A 22,485-nucleotide genomic window follows, 5' to 3' on the forward strand; every position below is an offset into this window, starting at 1 on the left:
CGAGCTTTCACGTCGTTTTTCTCAGCATAGAATATTGCTTAAATGCAGTTAATCTCAGACACGACATCTGACTTGTTGGCTCAGGTTGTTCTTTAGGCTTCATCGTGCCTCTGTGGGCTGACTCCCCCTTCAGTACCCCCAAAATGGGCCCGTCCAGGCCGGGCGGCGCATGCGCCTCAGAGGTGGCAGGCGGCGCGGGCCGGCCCAGCGGGTCAGCTGTGGAGGGCGTAGGAGCGTTCTCCTTGCGGACGGACCGGCTCTGGCGCCCCGGCCAGCGGGACTTGGGGTGAGGCGTGCTCGCTGGTGAATTCCGCTCCAGCTCTTCAGGTGTGGCCGTGAGGCGGTGAGTCTTGGGAGTCGGGGGGGTCAGAGGAGCGCGCTCTTTCCGACCGCGGCGTCCCGGGAGGCCGCGGGACACCCACCTGTCCCCGCTCTCGAGCGCCCCTCGGCGTCGCGTCCTGGGGGGACTTTCCTGTTGCCATTGGAAGTTGGGTCCTCGGGGCGGCCGTCGCCTGGCGCCGGGGATTTTGTCAGAGTCGCCACAGGTGCGTCCTGAGCTGCCCGCCCGCAGCTCTGGCTGAGGACCTGCTCATAGCTGAGGGCACGGGTGGCCTCGAGCTTTCCCTCTCCTGCCTTCTCTCCCGTCGCTCTCGAGCCTTCTGACCCAGCGCGGGCTTCTCCCTTCCCCGAGCCTCTGCGTCTACGCCTGAAAAATGGGTATAAACCCGTTGCATCGATTGTGAGAAGTGATGTCCTTAGCACCGTGTTTGACACGGCGAGCGCTCAATACAATTGCATGGTTATTGCTCTTGCTTATGTAGTTTAGAATTTGCCTGTAGAAGATAAAAGCCTGCAAAGGCGCATCTCAGCTGCAGTGAACCTTGGCACCGATCCGTCTTGCGATGGGACGGTCCCGTGAGATCCCCGTCAGTACATTGTTCAGGGAATGCGCCGTCCATATCCCTTTCATCGGGCTTAAAGATGACCGTGCCCCTGGTTTCACAGTGGGCGCTGTAAGTAAACCCGAGTTCCGGAAACCTTTATGTAAAATTTTAAACGGATAGAAGAAGTTTGTGCCGGTAAAGGAATTTTGTTGTGACCCCCTTTGGATCTCCTTTCCTATTCATACAGGCTTTTGTACTTGTTCAGTTGATTTTAAATGAGCCTTATTTCCATCTTAAAAAAAAAACAAAACACACCACTATGTTGAGGTCTGAACCAATTTTCAAATCTATGATAATCCTAAACTCTACATTCAGCAAACAATTATTGAGCAAATAATTGTTTGCTCAGTTGTATACTGTGTGCATTTATAAGGATATTCCCTCATTAGCCTGTGTGTTCTTTGGGGTGTATGGACTAAGTCCCCCCACGTCTCCCCGGAAATTCACCTGGCGGGACAGAGCGCTCAGCACCTGGTAAGTGCTGGTACGTGTTCAGGGAAAGCTACAGCTTGACCCATTCCTTAGGAAAGGATGCGAGGAAGTCCGAGCCCTGCAGTCAGTCCTCCCTGAGCCCCGGGGTTGCTCTGTTAGCGGAGGGGCCGGTCTGTTCGTTGGGCATACCAGTCACTTAACAGCATTTGTTTAGATGTGGTCACTTTGCAGCTGTGGTAAGTACAAGTAGGTAGGGTAGGTGGCCTCCTGTTATCTGCTATGTCTGCTACCTCTGCTAAACATGGTGCATTATTTAAAATGATAGTTGGAGAAGCACTAATTTAACTAATTCCAGTGCTTCCTGAAATGTGGGCTTTAAGAATGTGTTTTAGAAAGCTTTAAATACTGGTTTACAGGTTTGTCTGGAGAACAGATTTTTTCAGAGTTTTTTGTGGTCCTGCTTTCTGCTTGTTTTTAAAGTGACATTAGAAATTGCAACTGTCGTGTAAATTTATTTTTGGTGCAGCCACACAATAGCAAGATCCAAAGAAAACAAAAGCGGCATTAAAATAATAATGGGTTTTCAAACTCCTTGTAATTATAGACCTGCTAAATGGTATAATTGGAAGGCTTACTCCCTTTTCTTTATTAGTTATGTATTGCTTACTCTTGGTTAGATTATTTCCTGAAATGGTGCCACCTGGTGGTTGAAATCTTCTATCATAGAATGCTCATTAGGAATCTTTCACCTCAAAAGTCTTGGTAAAATAAGGTAAAGGAGTACATATAATATGATGAATTTTTATATTGTCAGAGTACCCTACTGCTTCTGCCCACCCAGGTTACCCCAAAATAAAAGCTAAAATTGCTTTTTATGGGCCTACTAGCCATTTATCAAAATATCAAATTGTCACAGCTGAACAATTTTAAAAATTTCAGCTATTTTGGTATCAATGTTTGCAAAGTTGAGGAAGTGGGTGGGGTTGGCATGGGGAGGGGAGTTTTGTAATTGTGACAAGTTAACCCTTCTGATGTTTTCTAAATGCGAGTGGGACTGAAGTTTTGTTCTTTAAATGAATAATAATGAGCTTTATCCCTCTCTTTCTCACTGCAAACATACATGCTTGAAGGCTTATCACAAATGAATATTCCGTTCCCCTTTGTTTCAGTGGTGCAGCTGATGTTCATAAGTACCTTGGCACTACCCTTTTGAAATTGTTTTTGTATTCCTAGTAGTAACAGGTGTTTATCATTTGAGTGTGAATTTTGTTTTTGGAATTGGCTTAAAGTCATTTAATTGTGAGCTTAGATTTGAGAAGAAACTTAAGAATGTAATGTCAGAATATACTCTGTGGCATCCTTAATTGATGTAGCCAGTCTCTTTTGGGCACGTTTGGACAATAACCAAGAGCTTCATACAACATGGCATTTCATTGTTGGACAGCTCCATGAAGATGACTGCCTCTGTAATTTCCACCTTTTGGTTTATAGTCTTGTTCTTGGAAACACCTCAGAGTAAATTCAATTCAACCTTTTCTATTTTGTGACAAAGCATTTCAGATATACAAATAATACTTTACATATGTCACACACACTGTTCCCTGTTTCAGAGAGTCACGTATATGTTATTTTAAACCTCATGATAACATGGAGGTATAGATTAAGAGTTAATTCCCTTTTAAGAAAGAAGAGACTTGGGTCTTATATCAAGTAAATAAAGTGATATAACTTGTGAATAACTGAGTCCACAATTTTTGCTTTCAAACCATTTTCTCCCATCAAATCCATTGTTTGTCCAACTTAACCAAGTTGTATCTTTTATCTGTCTCCTCTATTGGGGATTCCCCTACATTGGTAAATATTGTCAATTTCATTCATGATTTTCTGTTTAAATCTAGTGTCAGAACCATCACCATCCTGAGCACTCTCCCCAGGAATATTTAAATAGTAAATATTCTGGACATAGCAAATCAGGATGAGTATAGTACTGCTCTTTTTCTTGTTGTAGACAGACCCTCTGTTTCTAATAATACAGGATAATATTACAAGTATATTGACTTCTTTGGAAACTAGGCCTAGAATTAGTACCCGTTGAACTTGTAGCCAACCAAAGGCTCTTTGGGAAATAGTAGTTTTTCTAACTGAATTTATTTCATTCACAAACTACTGGGAAGGTATGTCTTTTCAATTTTGAATGTGGGAAAAAATATGTTGTGATAAGAGATGAACTGCTACTTACTTTGTAACTGAGGCTTAGTTTTGCCATGGAAATGTGGGTAATGTATATTTTGACCTACAAAAAGGCAATTTCTTATGATTCAACTGAATTTTAAAAGGTACTTCCTGTAGTTATTGGGAGGATTATTAAACTTGTGCTTAGCACATAGTGTTTTAACAAATTATTTTGTACATTAATAATGTAGATATGTGCTTATGGCTTTGAAGAAACTTCAAAAATAAGCATTGGCATATATGTTTAGCTTTTCTTTACTTTATAAAATTACTTTGAGTTATACTAGTGTTATTAGAATAGGCTTTAGAAAGATTTTTTGAGAGAGAGAGGGAGGGAGAGGAAGGGATGGGAGAGTTGGGAGAGATGGGATAAAGAAACATTGATTGGCTACCTCCTGAAACCCACGTATGTGCCCTGATGGAATCAAGCCAGACTTTTTGGTGTACGGGACAGTACTCTAACCAACAGAGCCACAACAGCCAGGAGTAGAATAGGCTTTTAAAGATAACTAGTGAAAGGTATCAGCACTTATTTAAGTGTGTTCTAAGAATAATGGTATTGTTTTATGGTTAAACTAGAGGCCCCATGCACAAAACTTGTGGAAGAGCAGGCCTTCCTTCCCCCAGCTGCTGGCACTGGCTTCCCTCCGGCATCCAGGACCCAGGCTTCCCTTACAGCCTGGCTTCATCCGGAAGGTTGTCCGGAAGGACGTCCAGTCTAAATTAGCATATTACACTTTTATTATTATAGATATTTCATGATATTCATTTGTGCTTATATACAACATGCATGCATGTTTTTATCTCTGCAACCAAGTGTCTTCTCAGGTGTTTACTATGTCAGTTAAAAAAGTCATTTTAGTAAATCATAAGTTTGTTTCTGAACTGTAAAAGCACACATTTGAGGGCTGATTGATAGATATATGCAAAAATACTTTGTTAAATATATTTATAAAATAAAACAGAGATATATGCTAGGTGACTAAACTATGTACAGCTTCTTTCAGAAGAAAAAGTGAAGCAGAAATCAGATAACGGATACTATACATAACAGCGTAGTGTTTTGAATCTGGCTTTTTTTCATTTAGCTTTGTGCTTTTGAGGTTCATCCACATTGGCACATGTGTTAGTTAATTTATTTTAACACATTGTATGCGGGAAACATATTTATACGTTTTACGTATTTATATGTTCTAGCAGTGTAGTAGAGTGCGGGACACGTATTAATACGTTTTTTTATAGACTAGCGGTAGAATGCGGGTAACGTATAAATACGTAAACTAAAGTTATCGTAATTTTACTGAACATTGCCATTTGCGCAAAAAATTAGCAAAAATGGCCCACGCCACCTGTTAGCGCGCGATAAAAACTACCCGCAAACAATGTGTTAATTGAGAAATAGTATTCCATTGTGTAAATATACTACATTTGTTTATCCAATTACTTGGTTATTGAACATTTGGGTTGTTTCCAGTCTTAGCTATTATAAATAACTAGAGGCCCGGTGCACAAAAATTTGTGCACTCAGGGCGGTGGAGGTTCCTCAGCCCAGCCTGTGCTGTCTCACAGTCTGGGACCCCTCAGGGGATGACCACCTGCTGGCTTAGGCCTGCTCCCCGGGGGATTGGGCCTAAGCTGGCAGTCAGACATCCCTCTGGCAGACCAGGAGCCCTCAGGGGATGTCCACTTGCCAGCGGGGAGCAGGACTAAGCTGCAGTCGGACATCCTTAGCGCTGCTGAGGAGGCAGGAGAGGCTCCCACCACCACCGCTGTACTGGCAGCTGTCAGCCTGGCTTGTGGCTGAGAAGAGCTCCTCCTGTGGGAGCTCACTGACCACCAGGGAGCAGCTCCTGCATTGAGCGTCTGCCCCCTGGTGGTCAGTGTGTGTCATAGTGGCCAGTCATTCCCAGTTGTTCTGCTGTTAGGGTCAATTTGCATATTACCCTTTTATTATAGAGGATGTTGTGAACATTTACATACATATCTTTGTGTGGATATACAGGGTGGGACAAAAGTAGGTTTACAGTTGTACACTAATCCTATCTAATAAAAGAGAAACATGATAATTGGCGTATGACCGCTACCCTTCCCATTGGCTAATCAGGGCAATATGCAAATTAACTGCCAGCCAACATGGCGGCCAGCAGCTAGGCAGCTTGAAACTAACATGAGGCTTGCTTGCTTCAATGATGGAGGACTCCAATGTTCCCCGCCTGCCGCTTCAGGCCTCTGAGCTGCAACTCTAAGCAACTATGTAACAAGTATAGAAGCTAAACAAAACCCCAGAAACCTGCTTTAGCCCCGGGCTTCAGCCAGCAGGATCGCAACATTGTAAGCAAAGGCCAGAAACCTACTTTCAGCAGCGGAGGCCTAAGAGCTGGAGCCAAGCCTCAAAGCTAAGGCTGGCCCAGAATAAAAAAGAAAAAAAGAAAAAAAGGAGCAGTTGGGAGCTTCAGTCACCCGCCAGCCTGAAAACAGCCATCAGCCCCTCACCCAGACTGGCCAGGCACCCCAGTGGGGACCCCCACCCTGAAGGGTGTGTGACCAGCTGCAAACAGCCATCATCCCCTCACCCAGGCTGGCCAGGCACCCCAGTGGGGACCCCCACCCTGATCCAGGACACCCTTCGGGGCAAACTAGCCAGCACCCACCCGTGTACCAGGCCTCTACCCTATATAGTAAAAGGGTAATATGTCTCCCAGCAACGGGATCAGTAGAGCCGCGAGGCCTCCGGGCACAGGGATCAGCGTGACAGGGGGCAGTGCCCAAACCCCCTGATCGCCCTGGGGCTCTGTGTGTGACAGGGGGCGGGGCCAAAACCTCCCTATCCACCCTGCTCTGTTCGTGACAGGAGAAGGCGCCCCAACCCCCTGATCAGCCCTTCTCTGTGCCTGATAGAGGGGAGCTCCCCAACCCCCTGATCGCCCTGCGGCTCTGTGTGTGACAGGGTGCGGCGCCCCAACCCCCCGCCCCCCCACGGGCCCTGCTCTGTGTGTGACGGGGTAGAGCCATAACCTCCCCATCGGCCCTGCCCTGAGTGTGAGAGTGGCGGCGCCCCAACCCCCTGATAGGCCCTGCTCTGTGGGTGATAGAGGGCGGTGCCCCAACCCCCTGATGGGCCCTGCTCTGTGCGTGACGGGGCAGCGCCCCAACCCCCTGTTTGGCCCTGCTCTGTGCGTGACAGGGGGTGGCGCCGCAACCTCCCCATCAACCCTGCCTTGAGTGTGACGGGACGGTGCCCCAACCCCCCAATCAGCCCTACCCTGAGCGTAACAGGGTGGCATTACAACCACCCGATCTGCCCTGCTCTGTGCATGACAGGGGCGGCGCCCCAACTCCCCAATCAGCCCTGCCCTGAGCCAGACCAGGGGCTGCACCTAGGGATTGGGCCTGCCCTCTGCCCCCCGGGAGCAGGCCTAAGCCAGCAGGTCGTTATCTCCCGAGGGGTCCCAGACTGCGAGAGGGCACAGGCCGGGCTGAGGGACCCCCCCTTCCCCCTGAGTGCACAAATTTTTGTGCACCGGGCCTCTAGTAAATAATATAAGAATAAACTGTTTCAAGTACTCACAACTGTAAACCTACTTTTGCCCCACTCTATACATTGTGTTTTCATTTCTTTTGAATAGATTCTTAGGAATGTAATTTCCAAATCTTATGGTAAGTTTGCATTTAACTTCTTAAGACACTGCCAATTATCTTCCAAATTGTCTGTTCTGCTTTACATTCTCCAGAGCAATGCATGAGGTCCATTTTTTCCACATTCTAACCAATGCTTGGCATTGTCTGACTTTTTGATTGTAGATATTCTGGTGGATATGTAGTTCTATCTCATTGTGGTTTTAATTTGCCTTTCCCTAATGACTAATGGTGCTCAGCATCTTTTCATGAGCTTAATTAACTAGTCCTGTACCATCTTTGGTGAAATATCTATTCAAATCTTTTGTCCATTTATTGGGCCCATTTGTAACATTGGCTTGTTTGTAAGCATTCTTTATTTTATTCTAGATATAAGTTCTTTATCATATATGACTAGCAAATATTTTTTCTTAGTCTGTGGCTTGTGGTAGATTTTATTTTTTTAGAGCAGTTTTAGGTTGGCAGCCAAATTGAGCAAACGTAGAGAGGTCCCATATACTTTTTGCCTCCACACACTCACAACTTCCCTCACTATCAACATCCCCCACTAGAGTTTATATGTTTATTACAATTGATGAATCTAAATTGTGGCATGTCTTTTAATTTTCTTAACGGTGATTTCAAATTGAGAAAGTTTTTAATTTTGATGAGTTTTTACCAATTTTTTTCTTTCATGGGTTGTGCTTTTTATGTATGTAAGAACTCTTTGCCCAATCTAAGGTCATAATTTTCTCTAATGTTTTCTTTCTTAGAACTTTTAAAAGATTAAAGCAATTAATTGGTTCTTCCTTTCGGTTATCTTTTCTGAGTTAAAAAGAATTGGTTTAAAAAAGACAATAGGTGTATAGTGATATATAACTGTAGTACACCTCAATATAATGTTTTTCCTTTGACTGTGGCTGCTAATTTTCTTTGTGAATGAACCAGTTAAACCAATTTTAGGGATTTCAGCTTCTTGTTTTCATGGTAATAATAGCATTTTATGAGTATATCTGCTAAATTTTAAAAATTTATTTCCCATCTGTTTGTTGTTTCTTTTCATTGGTTAGTTAGATTTTAATAGCCAGATGTTAGGAAGAAAGCAGTCTATATTAATTCACACTAATGTGAGATGACTAATTTTCCCTTTAACACTCTCAGAGGAATACACATTTTTAAAGGATTAATAAGCCAGTTCTCTTAATTAGGAGAATTTCATCTGAACAAAATGAGTTGTAATCAGTTTCAGGAATGTGGGGCTTATTAACATAGGCAAGCTGTTTCTGCTTGAATGCTTATTTCCAGGATAGGGTCTATTGAGGAGTCCTGCTTTTTTTCTGAACCTGCATGTTCTCTAAACACTCCTGATAAATTACTGAATCTGTTCAATCTTTGGATAAGGAACTTGAGGCTCAAGTTTGATAATTTGCCTAAGGTCAACATTCTTTTCTGATAAAGGTTCTTACTAAAAATATGAAAATAGTTTTAGGTCACATTAACAAATAAAGTCACAGACATTCAAGACACTCTTGTATCCACAGGTTGCTCTGCTGTGCTCCATCACCTCCTAAAGATGCATCCTGACTTATCTCCACACTTGCACACTGAAGAATGCAACGTCTTGATTAACTTACTTAAGGAATGTCACAAAAATGTAAGAGTTCAGAAAAAATATTATAAAGTAAAAATGAAGCTTAGGTACAACACACTGATGTAATTTAAATGTTATGTCCACTAATGGAAGGGAACAGTAATGTCTTAGCTTAGTAAAGACTAGCAACTGATGCTGTGATTTTTTTATAAATCACTTCCTTTTATGATTAGTAAAAATCAAGGATGAAAGTTTGTTAGGGATCTTTTGAAATGATATGCATTAGTTAGAATCCATATTCTTACAATAAAGTACTTTTCCTAATTACAGGGCACTAGAACAATATGTTCAGCTCTGATTCTTCTGATTATAATGGAATTAATCTAAGATTTTCTGTTCCTTGATGTATGTCATTCTGTATTTAAAGGAAATTGAAACATTTTAATAATTAGATATTAATAAATTTAAATTATGATTGGCTTAATTTGACAGATTTACTTGTTAGTAGAATGGAAGTAAAATTCCATGGTTAAAACCAAAATAGAAAAAAGCCCATTTTTGGAATGCATTAAGTTGAGCTGATATTTTTTACAGATGTTGAATATGTAGCTTTTTCCATTTACATCATGCATGAGACAGTGATAAGCGTCTTTAACTTTGCATGATGCATTATTTTCCTCATGATATTCTTAAACTATAGATATACCAAATTATAATAGTAGTAAGTGTGATTTAAATGAGCAAAATTTTAAGACTGAAAGTAAGGAAGTAAGTAAAACCCATGACCTGTGAAGTCAGGTATTTTTACTGGTTCAAAGAATGTTGTTGATGATAGTAGGCAAACTATTTTCAGCATACATTTAAATCAAGAATTGGTATTGTATGTCTTCTTAACTTTAGCTGTTGAATGGTTATGTTGTAGTATCTCATTTGGTTTTAAATTATTATTTCCCTAATGGCTGATGATTTTGAGTATCTTTTCATGTGCTTATTAGCCATTTATATAAAGTCTTTACCAGTATTTTAAAAAATTGAGTTCTTTGTCTTATTACTGAGTTGCCAGAGTTACTTTTATCATTGGGTATACAAGTCTTTTGTCTGATAAGTGTATTCTGAATATTTTCTCCCAATCTGTGGCATCCTTTTTCATTTTCTTAAGAGTGTGTTTTGGAGAGAAATTAGTAAATTTGATGAAGTCTAATTTACCAGTTTTTTCTTTTGCTTGTGTTTTTTATGTTCTACGGATCTTGTATATTTCCTGGTCACAAAGATTTTCTATTTTTTCTTTTAGAAGTTTTACATTTAGGTTTGTGATTCATATAATGTTTTAATTTTTGTGTATGGTGTGAAGTATGAGTCAGTTTCTTTCCCTATCAATACCCAATTATTCCAACATAACATATATTACTTATTTATTCTTTCCCCACTAAATTACCTTGTGCCTTTTTAAAAAACCAACCGACCACTTGTGAGTGGGTCTATTTCTGGGCTCTCTGGTCTGTTCCACTGAGATAATATATGTCTATTCTTAACACCAGTTAATTCTAAAGTTATCTTACTGAGGTCAAGTGGACTATTTTGTACTCTTCTCTGTCTTAATTTACTTTCCACAATGCATCTAGAGCAGTGATGGCCAACATATGACACGCGTGTCAGAAGTGACACGTGAACTCATTTTTTTGGTTGATTTTTCTTTGTTAAATGGCATTTAAATATATAAAATAAATATCAAAAATATAAGTCTTTGTTTTACTACGGTTGCAAAGATCAAAAAATTTCTATATGTGACATGGCACCAGAGTTAAGTTAGGGTTTTTCAAAATGCTGACACGCCGAGCTCAAAAGGTTCGCCATCATTGATCTAGAGTGATCTCTCAAATACAAGTTTAATCATTATTCCACGTTTAAGGCTCCCTTTGTCTGTAGACTAAAATCTTCTTTCTTTCCTTGTGTTGCAAGATTTTCATGAAACTGGCCCCTACTTACCTTGTGGGCTACACCACTGTCCTATACCTCTGTTCTTCCCCTCATTCCTGTTGTTCTTTCTGCAGTTATACTGGAGCATGTTTCTCTCTTGTAAGCCTTTGCACTTACTTTTTCCTTTGCTTGACTTAGAACCTTTCTTATAATCTTCACTTCCCATTTGCTATACCACTTGTCATCTCCTAGGTTTTATTCAGATTAATTTATCACTTCCTCTTCCTTTTCTTCTTTCCTGGCCTAGATTCTCTTGGGATAATTAACCTGCACTCCAATAACACCATGCATAACACAGTTCCTACTTTATGGCAGTTGTTCTCACACTTTTTGGTCTCAGGACTCCTTTATACTTAAAAATCATCTAAATTAATCAAATTAATTTAGAAATTAAAAATAATTTAAAAATGATAATAAACTCATGTTAACATAATTAAGTTTCATAAAAAGCTCTTAGTTTCCAAAAAAAGAGTGACATTGCTTTTGCATTTTTACAATTCTTTTTAATGTCTGACTTAATAGAATACAGCTGGATTCTCATACCTGCTTCTACATTCAATCTGTGATGTTACACTTCATGTAGTCTCTGGAAAATTGCACTGTACCCTTATTAGAGAAAGTGAACAAATCAAATAAGATCTTTGATTATTAGGAAAATAGTTTTTTACCTATGCATCTCCTAGAAAGGTCTTGGGAACTCCTGGATATTCCTGGACTATACTTTGTAAACCATTGCTTTATAGCAATCACTTCATTTTTTGTCTCCTCCCTTTGACTATGTGCAATGAGAGTAGGGCCCAGGTTCACCTTGCTTACTGTGTATCCTTCTAGTGCCTGGGACATTGTCTTCCAGACATTGATTGATTGATTGATTGATTTGCTTATTCAATCAATTGCTTAGCCAGTTTAGTTCTCTAGAAATAGACATCAGACACTAGTGCAGCTGTGGGCAAACTACGGCCCGCGCGCGGGCCGGATCCGGCCCATTTGAAATGAATAAAACTAAAAAAAAAAAAGACCGTACCCTTTTATGTAATGATGTTTACTTTTAATTTATATTAGTTCACACAAACACTCCATCCATGCTTTTGTTCCGGCCCTCCGGTCCAGTTTAAGAACCCATTGTGGCCCTCGAGTCAAAAAGTTTGCCCACCCCTGCACTAGTGGCATATGCTATGTGTGTAAAAGAGAATTGTAGTACATGGACATGTCTTTTACCAATTCCACTAGGCATTTTGGGTTTTTCACATAATGTCACAAGAGTATAATTCTTATTTGGGCTCAATATTGAGGTAAAAACAAAAATATAAATTAGTTTTTTTCTTGGATTTTTAAAATAAGATGTATGTATATGGGATGGAATAAATATAAGCTGAACTATGAAATACTGCCTTGCATTCTAAAAGTCTAATCCTTTCTGTTATTTCTACTTGACCAGAGGGGGTGTAAGCTGCATTGTCCCTGCTTATTTGTATTTAAGTATTTAGGGAAAATACACAGGAAATATTTATTCTGAAGAGGTCATTAGGTAGCCAGTAGGAGCTCTTAGCCTATCTTAAATGCTTGCCAGAAAAACTGACTATTTTCCAATGTGGACCAGAAAAGCACATTTAAAGTGGTAGTGAATTAGGAAAAAAAGTAATAGCAAGAGGCATACCTTACTAATTATGAGTTGTCTGGTTTTCATGAAAGTCTTAATTAGAAAGAAAAGGAAAAGAAGTGCTTATTATTACAACTATAAGTTCAGCATTTATGGCATTATTATAGGAAATCACCATGCTCTCCAATCTACCCTTAAAAATTGTGGACATGCAAACACACTAGATATGGCCCTACTAAAATTTAGCTTCTTGACTTCAGTCTTCATCTTAATCTACTTTGGAACACAATTTTTGCCATGATAATAGTTATAGGACTTGAATCCACTAGGAGATATTTATTTTTGCTTTTCAAACCAAGCAGACTGAACTTCAGACATAGACATAGATTTCCTTATATGTATTGTGAATTAGTGGCTTATTTATGTGGCCCATATAGGCGATCTAATAACTGTTACGTGTTTCGGATTTATTTTGATGACATTTTGAATGGAGTCAAATGAGAAAATGACTTTGGCATCAAACATTTATTTAGTAGCTCTTCTACAAGACAGTGTGTTAGCTAGTGAAGGAAATTCATTGTGTTACTATGGCCACACTGCTCTTTGACATTGCTCCCTGTAATGGAGAATGGATTATGCTTTTATTTTAACATGCTTTTAAAAAAGGAGGTATTAGGAAATAAAATTGTTTACATACTGTCACTATGAGGTTTTGGCAAGCAAATAGACTTCCTGTTTATCACGGAAAAGTTTTTTTTATTTTTAACTATAGAGTATTTATCCCTCTTTTTTAGGAAGGCCAGGATAAACCTGTTTATTTGTATATTTTATACTTGGGATTTAATTATTTGCTTATTAACAAGGTGACACATTAAACCCATGATCTAAGAATAAGCATTTAAATTCTATGTGCCAGAGACCATAGCACATTATGGGATGAAATATTTTATCCCTTTTCTTCCTTTTAGCACAGCATTCTGAAATTTTTTGGTCATTGCAATGATCTTGATCGGGAGATGAGAAAATGCTTGAAGAAGGAGGTAAGAAAAGTGTTAAAGGATGGAAATCGTTCAACAATAGAACAGAACATTTTAAAACAGTATGATATATTACTGCTGTTATTAACTCCTTCCCCTCCCCTCCCCTCCCCCCAATTTTAGTATAACAGAATAAAATAGATTTTATATGTATGTCTATAACCTAGGGGAGAAATGAAAGCCTCTTCTGGGGACAATTTTAGAATACTGCTGTTGTTCGGCATTCATATACATGAAACAACTTCCTTTTTATAATCCTTGTAATTCCTCTGGATGAATTTTACCGTTTGGGAAATTGACTTTGTATGCTATATGATTGTCTAACCACTATGCTATATACCTGAAATTAATAAAAAAATAATATTGAATATAAACTGTAATTGAAAAAAAATAGATGCAATGGTAAAAGAGGATTCTCTTCATTGGAATTTGATCTATAATTGTCTTTGTTTAATTTTTTAAAAGTTTAGGAAGTTGATTCTCTTTCAAACAAAAAAGACTTGTCAGTCAGCTATTGGCTACAGGTAACTAAAACTCTCTGGACCTCAGTGTCCTTATACAACACCAGTAGCCCTGTGCACGAATCCGTGCGCCAGTAGCTCACTGCCACCCTCCTGTAGCTCCCCTTGCCCCCCTTCATAGCTTGCTGCCCTGCCCCTCCTGTAGTTCTCTGCTGCCTGCTTGTAGCCAGTAGCTCACTGCTGCCCTCCTGTATTTCTCCCCACCCCCCTCTTTCCTGCCCCCACCCCATAGCTTGCTGCCCTACCCCCTCCTGTAGCTCTCTGCCACTTGCTTGTAGCTCGCTGCCCCACTCTCCTGCTGATCCGTCATCCGGTTGTTATGTAATGACCATTTGCATATTACATCTTTATTATAAAGGGCTAGAGGCCCGGTGCACAAAAATTTGTGCACTCGGGGGGAGGGGGTCCCTCAGCCCGGCCTGTGCCCTCTCACAGTCTGGGACCCCTCGGGAGATAACGACCTGCTGGCTTAGGCCTGCTCCCGGGTGGCAGAGGGCAGGCCCAATCCCTAGGTGCAGCCCCTGGTCAGGCTCAGAGCAGGGCTGATTGGGGAGTTGGGGCGCCACCACCTGTCATGCACAGAGCAGGGCCCATGAGGGGGGTTGGGGCTCCATACCCTGTCATGCACAGAGCAGGGTCGATCAGGGGGTTGGGGAGCTCCCCCCTGTCACGCACAGAGCAGGGCCCATCAGGGGATTGAGGAGCTCCCCCCTGTCACTCACAGAGTAGGGCCGATAGGGGAGTTGAGGCACCGCCCCCTGTCACACACAGAGCAGGGCCGATCAGGGGGTTGGGATGCCGCACCCTGTCACACGCAGGGCAGGGCCGATGGGGAGGTTATGGCTCTACCCCGTCACACACAGAGCAGGGCCTGTGGGGGGCGGTTGGGGCACCGCCCTCTATCACCCACAGAGCAGGGCCGATCAGGGGGTTGGGGCGCTGCCACTGTCACACTCAGGGCAGGGCCGATGGGGAGGTTATGGCTCTACCCTGTCACACACAGAGCAGGGCCCGTGGGGGGGGAGGTGGGTTGGGGTGCCACACCCTGTCACATACAGAGCAGGGCGGATCAGGGGGTTGGGGCGCCGCACCCTGTCACACACAGAGCTGCAGGGCGATCAGGGGGTTTGGACGCTGCCCCCTGTCATGCTGATCCCGGTGCCGGGAGGCCTCGCTGCTCCGCTGATCCCGGTGCTGGGAGGCATATTACCCTTTTACTATATAGGGTAGAGGCCTGGTGCATGGGTGGGGCCAGCTGGTTTGCCCTGAAGGGCGTCCCGAATCAGGGTGGGGGTCCCCACTGGGGTGCCTGGCCAGCCTGGATGAGGGGCTGATGGCTGTTTTCAGGCTGGCGGGTGACTGAAGCTCCCAACTGCTCCTTTTTTCTTTTCTTTTTTTATTCTGGGCCAGCTTTAGCTCTGAGGCTTGGCTCCAGCTCTTAGGCCACCGCTGCTGAAAGCAGGTATCTGGTTTGTTTGGGTTCTATAATCGAAACACTGTTTCAACTCCAGCTCTGAGATCCCGGCTGGCTGAAAGCAGGTTTCTGGGGTTTTGTTTAGCTTCTATATTTGTAACAATGTTTCAAACTGCAAGCTCAGAGGCCGGCAGCGGCAGGCGGGGAACGTTGGAGTCCTCTGTCACTGAAGCAAGCAAGCCTCATGTTAGTTTCAAGCTGCCTGGCTGCCGGCCGCCATCGTGGCTGGCAGTTAATTTGCATATTGCCCTGATTAGCCAATGGGAAGGGTAGCGGAGGTACAGCTAATTACCATGTTTCTCTTTTATTAGATAGGATGGTGAGGCTGGACTTAGGCTCTTGACAGCTTTCAAATTTTGAATTTCTTTATAATTACAGACAGTCCTCAGGTTACATTGGACTTGACGTATGGTTACGTCACCATCTCCCATTTATTTATCAAAAAAAAGTTTCGTCATTTCAATGTATGTACATATGTGCTTTATGTTCTTTTATTATTTATTTACCACAAGTAAAGGTCGGGAATTACCTTTCTTTTAAATTTTTTTTACTGTTTCACTTCATTACTGCTGTGTATGTGCTCCATGTGAGTGATGTAGGTGCTTATGTAGGTGGGTTCCAACTTAACGGCGAAAATTGCATTACGTTGCGCTGTAGGAATGGATCTCCAACCTAACCCGAGGACCTACTGTATGGTATATATAAACCACAGGGATCTAGTTTGACTTATTTGGAAAGACTAATTTTCTGAACCCAATTTTAGGCTAAGACTTGAACTTGGGCACATAGTCAAAATACCTAATTCATTGTATTTTTACAGGTACTGCTAACCAAGCAAAGTGCATTTTAAATCTTTGAAAATAAATTTAATGTTATTTCTGTTTTGTACATCAGATATTTTATGTCTAGAAACTTTAAAAACCTATAACTACTAATAATCTGACCTTCAGTTTTCTGTATCTTTGAACTTTCCCCCCCATTAGCCTTATATTGAAAGATATCCTATGTAATAAAAGGCTAATATGCAAATTGTCCCCTCGGGAGTTTGACTGCTCGCTCTGACGTGCACTGACCACGAGGGGGCAGCATGGAATGAAGGAAGGCCCCGGCCGGCAGCCGGGGGAAGGAAGGCCCTGGCTGGCAGCCAGCAGCCGGGGGAAGGAAAGCCCTGGGCGGCAGCAGAAGGGCCCAATTGGCCCTGATTGCTAGCCAGGCCTAGGGACCCTACCTGTGCACAAATTTCGTGCACTGGGCCTCTAGTTATCCTATATAATAAGAGACTATCTGCAAAGTGATCGAATGGCAGAACGGCCGGTCACTATAACGTGCACTGACCACCAGGGGACAGACACTCAACACAGGAGCTATCCTCTGGTGGTCAGTGCACTCCCACAGGGGAGTGCCGCTCAGCCAGAAGCTGGCTTCATGGCTGCCAAGCGCAGCGGCGGTGGCGGGAGCCTCTTCTGCCTCCATGGCAGCACTAAGGATGTCCGACTGCCAGCTTAGGCCTGCTCCCCACAGAGAGTGGGCCTAAGCCATCAGTCAGACATCTCCCAAGGGCTTCTGGATTGCGAGAGGGTGCAGGTCGGGCTAAGGGACCCCCACCCCCACCCCCGCCGAGTGCACAAATTTTGTGCACCGGGCCTCTAGTTAGATATGATATTTGAAGCTGTCCAGCATCTATCTTTATTTTTATATTTTCTACTTTGGGCTTTTTTGTTTTGTTTCTTTTTTCTTCTTCCTGGAATCCCTTTCCAAAGTGTCTTTACTGTTTGAAGAACTTTCCAGAGTTCTGAGTTAAGGGTGATAATTTTCTTTGTGAACAAACATGTACATAGAAAGTGTTATAAACTGATTTTTGTAAAGAGTTTTTCTTTATATGCAAAGGCTCATTTAGATGGAAACTAAACTTAGGGCTCTGGTCCTTTTTAATAAGATTATGGGAAAACTAGAGGCCCAGTGCATGAAATTCATGCGGGGGGGGGGGGGGGTCCCCTCAGCCCAGCCTGTACCCTCTCCAATCTGGGATCCTTTTGGGGATGTCTGACTGCCGATTTAAATTGGCAGTTGGATATCCTTCTCACAATCCTGGACCGCTGGCTCCTAATTACTAACCTGCCTGCCTTCCTTGTCGTCCCTAACTGCCCACCCCCTGCTGGCCTGATAGCTCCTCACTGCCTCTGTGTGCCGGCCTGATCACCCCTAACTGCCCTCTGCTGGCCTGGTCGCCCCTAACTGCCCCCCCACTGCTGGTCAGGTCGCCCCCAACTGCCCCCTCCCTACTGGCCTGGTTGCCCCTAACTGCCCCCCCCCCCCCCCGCTGGCCTAATTGCCCCAACTGTCCCCCTTGCCGGCCTGGTCGCCCCTAACTCCCCCCCGCTGGCCTGGTTGCCCCTAACTGCCCCCCCCCCCCCCCCCGCTGGCCTTGTCACCCCCAATTGCCCCGCTCTGCCAGCCTGGTTGCCCCATCTCCTCCCCTCCCCCGCTGGCCTGGTCACGACTCATAGCCCCCCCCCCCCCCCCCCCCCCCCGCTGGCCTAGTTGCCCACACAGCCTGCTGTCCAGTAATTTGGTCGTCCCTCACTAACCCTCCTGCCGGCCGGGTTGCCCCTAACTCACCCCCTGCTGGCCTGGTTGCCCCTAACTGCCCCATGCAGCCTGCTGTTCAGTCATTTGGTTGTCCCTCACTAACACCCCTGCCAGCCTGGTCGTAGGCAGCCATCTTGTGAAGGTGTGATGGTCAATTTGCATACCACTGCTTTATTATATAGGATAAAACCCACACTATTGTATTTGATATAGCTGTTTATTTCTCACATGCTTTCAGTTGTGTATAATAACTTTTTTCCTACATTTATATTTTTATCTCCTTGTAGATCAATGATTTTGCCATTGGTGATCATCAAAAATTTTCTTCCGAGGTAGTCCTAAACTGTTAGGGACTATTTGGTAGAGTGTTGTAGAATCTACAGTATAGATACTCTTGTCTAAGTTTGTTTTCATATAAATTTCAAATTTTCTCCTTGATTTATTTTTTAACTCCTCTGTGTGGTTTTTATGTTGCTTTATTACTTCATTTATAGACATTTTTCTTTCCTTTCATCCTTCAATCCTCTGAACCCATGCTCATTTGTTTTCTCTCTGCTTTCAATGCTTTCTAGTTTACCATTTATTGCTTCTAGTGCTCTCTTCCTATTTCCTTGATGTGTCATTTGAGTACTTCATTCCTTGAAGCTTTTAACTAGAAAAAGGATCCGCCCAATTTTGTTGAGCCTCTCTTTGATGTTGTGTGTTGCTTTTGTTCATTTATTGAAATAATCACTAATTTTACTTCTGTAGCATCCTCTTACTTGTGTTTTGTTTGGTTTTTGGTTAATTGACCTTCCATTCTATCTGTGTTATTCAGTAGAGTTTTGTGAATAACATTATATTCATCCTTTTCTCTCTTCTTTTATTCAGGGGCCATTTTGACTCACTTAACATGTATTTTAATGTAGACTATATTTTAATTTGCTCTGTGCTTATTTTATTGGTTCGCTACAAAGTATTATCTTCAGAACTCTTACTCTTAAGACCCTCCTCCCAGCCTAATTGCTGGAGGCAACATGTGATTAAAAATATCAAACATTTTTCTCAGAGCATATATCTATCCATGTTCTGGACACTATTTTCCCCCCTAAATTTTTTTTTTATATATCTATATATATATTTTTTATATCTCTCTCTCTATATTTTTTATTTCAGAGAGAAGGGGAGAGGGAGAGAGAGACAGAAACACCAGTGAAGAGAGAGAATCACTGATCGGCTGCCCCCTTCCTCCCACTCTATCCTTCTTCCCCCCCCCCCCCCCCGTCCCTCCTCCCCCCACCCTCATGCCCCACACTGGGGATTGAGCCCGCAGCCCAGGCATGCTCCCTGACCAGGAATCAAAGTGTGACCTCCTGGTTCATAGGTCGACACCCAACCACTGAGCCATGCCAGCCACGACCCTTAAATTTTTTAAAGCAATAAAATACATTTTCCCCTTAACAATCTTAAGAGGAAATTTAATGTATGACAGGTAAAAGGAATGGTTTTTGTTAAAGGGACCTGGTGCTTCATCTATAATTTGAAGATGCCCTTTGATGGGGAAGAAAAAAAAGTTTGAAAACTATCATCCCAGGACATACGTTAGAACCCTTCAATCAAAACTTTAGACTTAGAAAAACTTCTTAAAGATTATCTAACCCAACTCCTTATGTTTGAGGTTACTGGACCAGAAGATAAAGTAACTCAACATCAGGAATCGCCACACTCGGAGTCAGGGGAGGGGATCCAGTCAAGTCCTTGGTTAACTCTATCACTAATCTTTTGTTTCTGTGACCTCTTTCCATATCTCTGTCTCCTAAAAGATTTTGATGTCCAACAGTTCACATATACTCAGTGTTCCCCCTTCTGCTAGGTATTCTTCATTCGCCTTTAAAATATGTCTATATTAGTATATATATTATAAGCCTCTACATAAGTACTTATAAGAGCACTTAAAATCAAGTTTCTCTGCTTTAAATAAATGCTTTTTAAAGTGCCACGCTCTGTATTTCCTATTATTTATAACCTACTAGCCAGATCAGAATACTAGGTTGAAAACATTTAAGGTTAAAACTGCATTTAGAGCCACCTGATTACAGAAACATAGAATTTGGGGAGAATTTGGGGAGAATTTAATTCAATGGCTTATCATGTTGAAAAAATCCTGGGAAGTTCAGCTGACTATAAGTTTCTATATGAATCAATAGGATAATATGGTTGCTAAGAACCAGTTACTCTTTTAAAAAAAGAAAAAGATATATTTTGTTTATTGATTTCAAAGAGGAAGGGAAAGGGAGAGAGAGATAGAAACATCAATGATGAGAGAGAATCATTGATCAGCTGCCTCCTGCCTGCTCCCCACTGGGGATTGAGCCCACAACCTGGGCATATGCCCTGACCGGGATTCGAACTGTGACTTCCTGGTTCATAGGTTGACGCTCAGCCACTGAGCCACGCCAGCCGGGTGAGTCAGTTACTCTTGGTAATATTTATAGAAATGTAATGTGTCCAGGTCATAAGAACTAGTAGGCCCATTGTACTCCACATCTGTCAGACTACTTCTAGAGCACTGTATTTAATTCTGGGTGTAATATTTTTTTAAGGAGTATTGATATTAAAGTACTTCATAAAGGTGCTTTATAGAGAAGATAATAGAAGTCAGAAGCCAGGTTCTGTGAACAGTTGTAGAAACCAGTGACATTCAGCCTGCAAAAGAGATTGTGAATGGGTTATCTGTAATCAGATATTTGAAAGACTATAACAGGTGAGAAGAAGTAGAGGACAGTGGGATAATTTACTGGGAAACACTTACTGGTTCAACATAAAAAACTTTGGAACAGTTATTCGAACAATAATTAAGTAGATAGTGAGCCCTCCTTGTAACTAGAAGTGTTCAATCAGGTTGGATAATTAGATTGTGAGCTCCTGGAGAACAGGGACAAAACTCATTCATCTTAAATATTTACTGAATTCATATTTTGGGAGGAAATTAATTCGGTAAAGACTTAAACATCTGTTAGAATGTAGATACTGTATTATATTAAATGAACTTGTACTAGATAGCCTCTAGGATTCAGGGAAATGAAGAGTTTTGCCCGCAAAAACATTATTTTTATTCTGCAAGTATTTTATTTAATATAATGGTAATATAATCTACTCTTTTCTCCCCCTTCCTTTTATTTTCCAGTACATGGAAAAGAGGACCAAGAGCAGGGAGCTTGGCAATGCGATGCGAAAGAGACTTTCAAATCCTCCAGAGGAATCTGAAACATAAATTATATTATCACTGGATGCCTTGGCTGAGAGAAGATCTGAAGACTCTTGGTTGATAAAACCAAAAGAATTCTATCTCATTTGGTCTCCAGAATCTTTTGAATAGCAAGTGACCCATGAGAAATCGAGGCATGGAGAAATACAGAAACCCTGGATTCAGAATATTTTTGGGGCAGAGCCTTTAGTACTCTGATTCCTTTACCAACACACCTGACTTTTAATATGTTTCTTTCCTTTGCCTGCAGCCATTTAACACTTGAGTAATTTATCACCCTCAATAAAATAATTGATTTTTAGCATATTTTCTCTGTTCTGTTAGTCTCTTCTGGAATTAGGGAGAAATGGTTCCATTAGACTTTCCCTTTTGACAACATGGCAGTTCTAGAGCTTAAACATTGAAGATACAAGCTATGGCTCAGTGGTTAAGCGTCGACCTGTGTATCAGGAGTCACTGTTTGATTCCAGGTCAGGGCATATACCTGGGTTGCGGGCTCCATCCCCAGTAGGGGGCATGCAGGAGGCAGATAATGGATGTTTCCCTCTCATTAATGTTTCTATTTCTCCCTCCCTCTTCCTTCCTTTTTCTCAAATAAGTAAAAACATCAAATCAAAAAGATACAAGCTAAGGCAAAAAGAGTTTGAGGAAATTCCCAGCTGTGTTAACTATATGAAAATGTTGCGACTTTCTTGTTCTTAAAAGAGCTGTATTCTAAAAGGGTGTTTAACATTGACAAAATTACTTCTAGTCAGGACTGAAGTCTTGGTGGACTTTGGTTCTTGTTTGGTTGAATGTGCCCACCCTGGATGCCAGTTAACTCCTGGGCATTAACCTTAGGCTAGCATACCTACTCTTGCTGGGTACAGGGCTCTTCTTCCCATACTCACTTTTCAGCAGCATTCTTTCTGCCTGGTGTTTCTGAGACCTGTGAGAATCTGAAAGTCAGCAATGTCCAGCCACATTACAGCATGGCTTGATCTTCTTATCAGATAAATTGTCAACAGACTGTGAACTGTGAGCTCCTTCTCTTGGAATCTTTGTGTTCAGCATGAGGCCTTGTTGGTGTCAGTGTTTAATAAGTGATTTCTGTATCACAAGAGGTGTTCAAGAGGCTGGACATTCACTTAGTGAGGTGGTTACGTGGTAGGCAGTTAGACAGACATGAGCAGAGCAAGGACGATGGGCCAGGTACAGAAGATCAGCAGGATGGAAAGCCCCAAGTG

The 22,485-nt window shown here is 42.2% G+C and overlaps 1 protein-coding gene across 6 annotated transcripts; it reads left to right on the plus strand.

Moving 5' to 3' along the window:
• The first annotated feature begins 189 nt into the window (after window positions 1–189).
• On the plus strand, window positions 190–21,565 carry CMC2 (C-X9-C motif containing 2). Of its 6 annotated transcripts, none has more exons than XM_059667324.1 (5): window positions 204–343; window positions 7,235–7,265; window positions 8,765–8,877; window positions 13,360–13,431; window positions 21,179–21,565. In XM_059667324.1, exons 3-5 carry the CDS (start codon window positions 8,797–8,799, stop codon window positions 21,263–21,265), a joined length of 240 nt encoding a protein of 79 aa, XP_059523307.1. In that variant the 5' UTR covers window positions 204–343; window positions 7,235–7,265; window positions 8,765–8,796; the 3' UTR covers window positions 21,266–21,565. The 6 variants fall into 6 exon arrangements, with proteins under 6 accessions (XP_059523306.1, XP_059523308.1, XP_059523307.1 ...); XM_059667322.1 differs by lacking the exon at window positions 204–343 and adding an exon at window positions 782–1,013 and having other exon boundaries at window positions 13,365–13,431; window positions 21,179–21,246; XM_059667323.1 differs by lacking the exon at window positions 7,235–7,265 and having other exon boundaries at window positions 190–343.
• Window positions 21,566–22,485: the final 920 nt, after the last annotated feature.

This window comes from Myotis daubentonii, chromosome 15 (genome assembly GCF_963259705.1).
Source record: "Myotis daubentonii chromosome 15, mMyoDau2.1, whole genome shotgun sequence".
NCBI classification, from domain to species: domain Eukaryota; kingdom Metazoa; phylum Chordata; class Mammalia; order Chiroptera; family Vespertilionidae; genus Myotis; species Myotis daubentonii.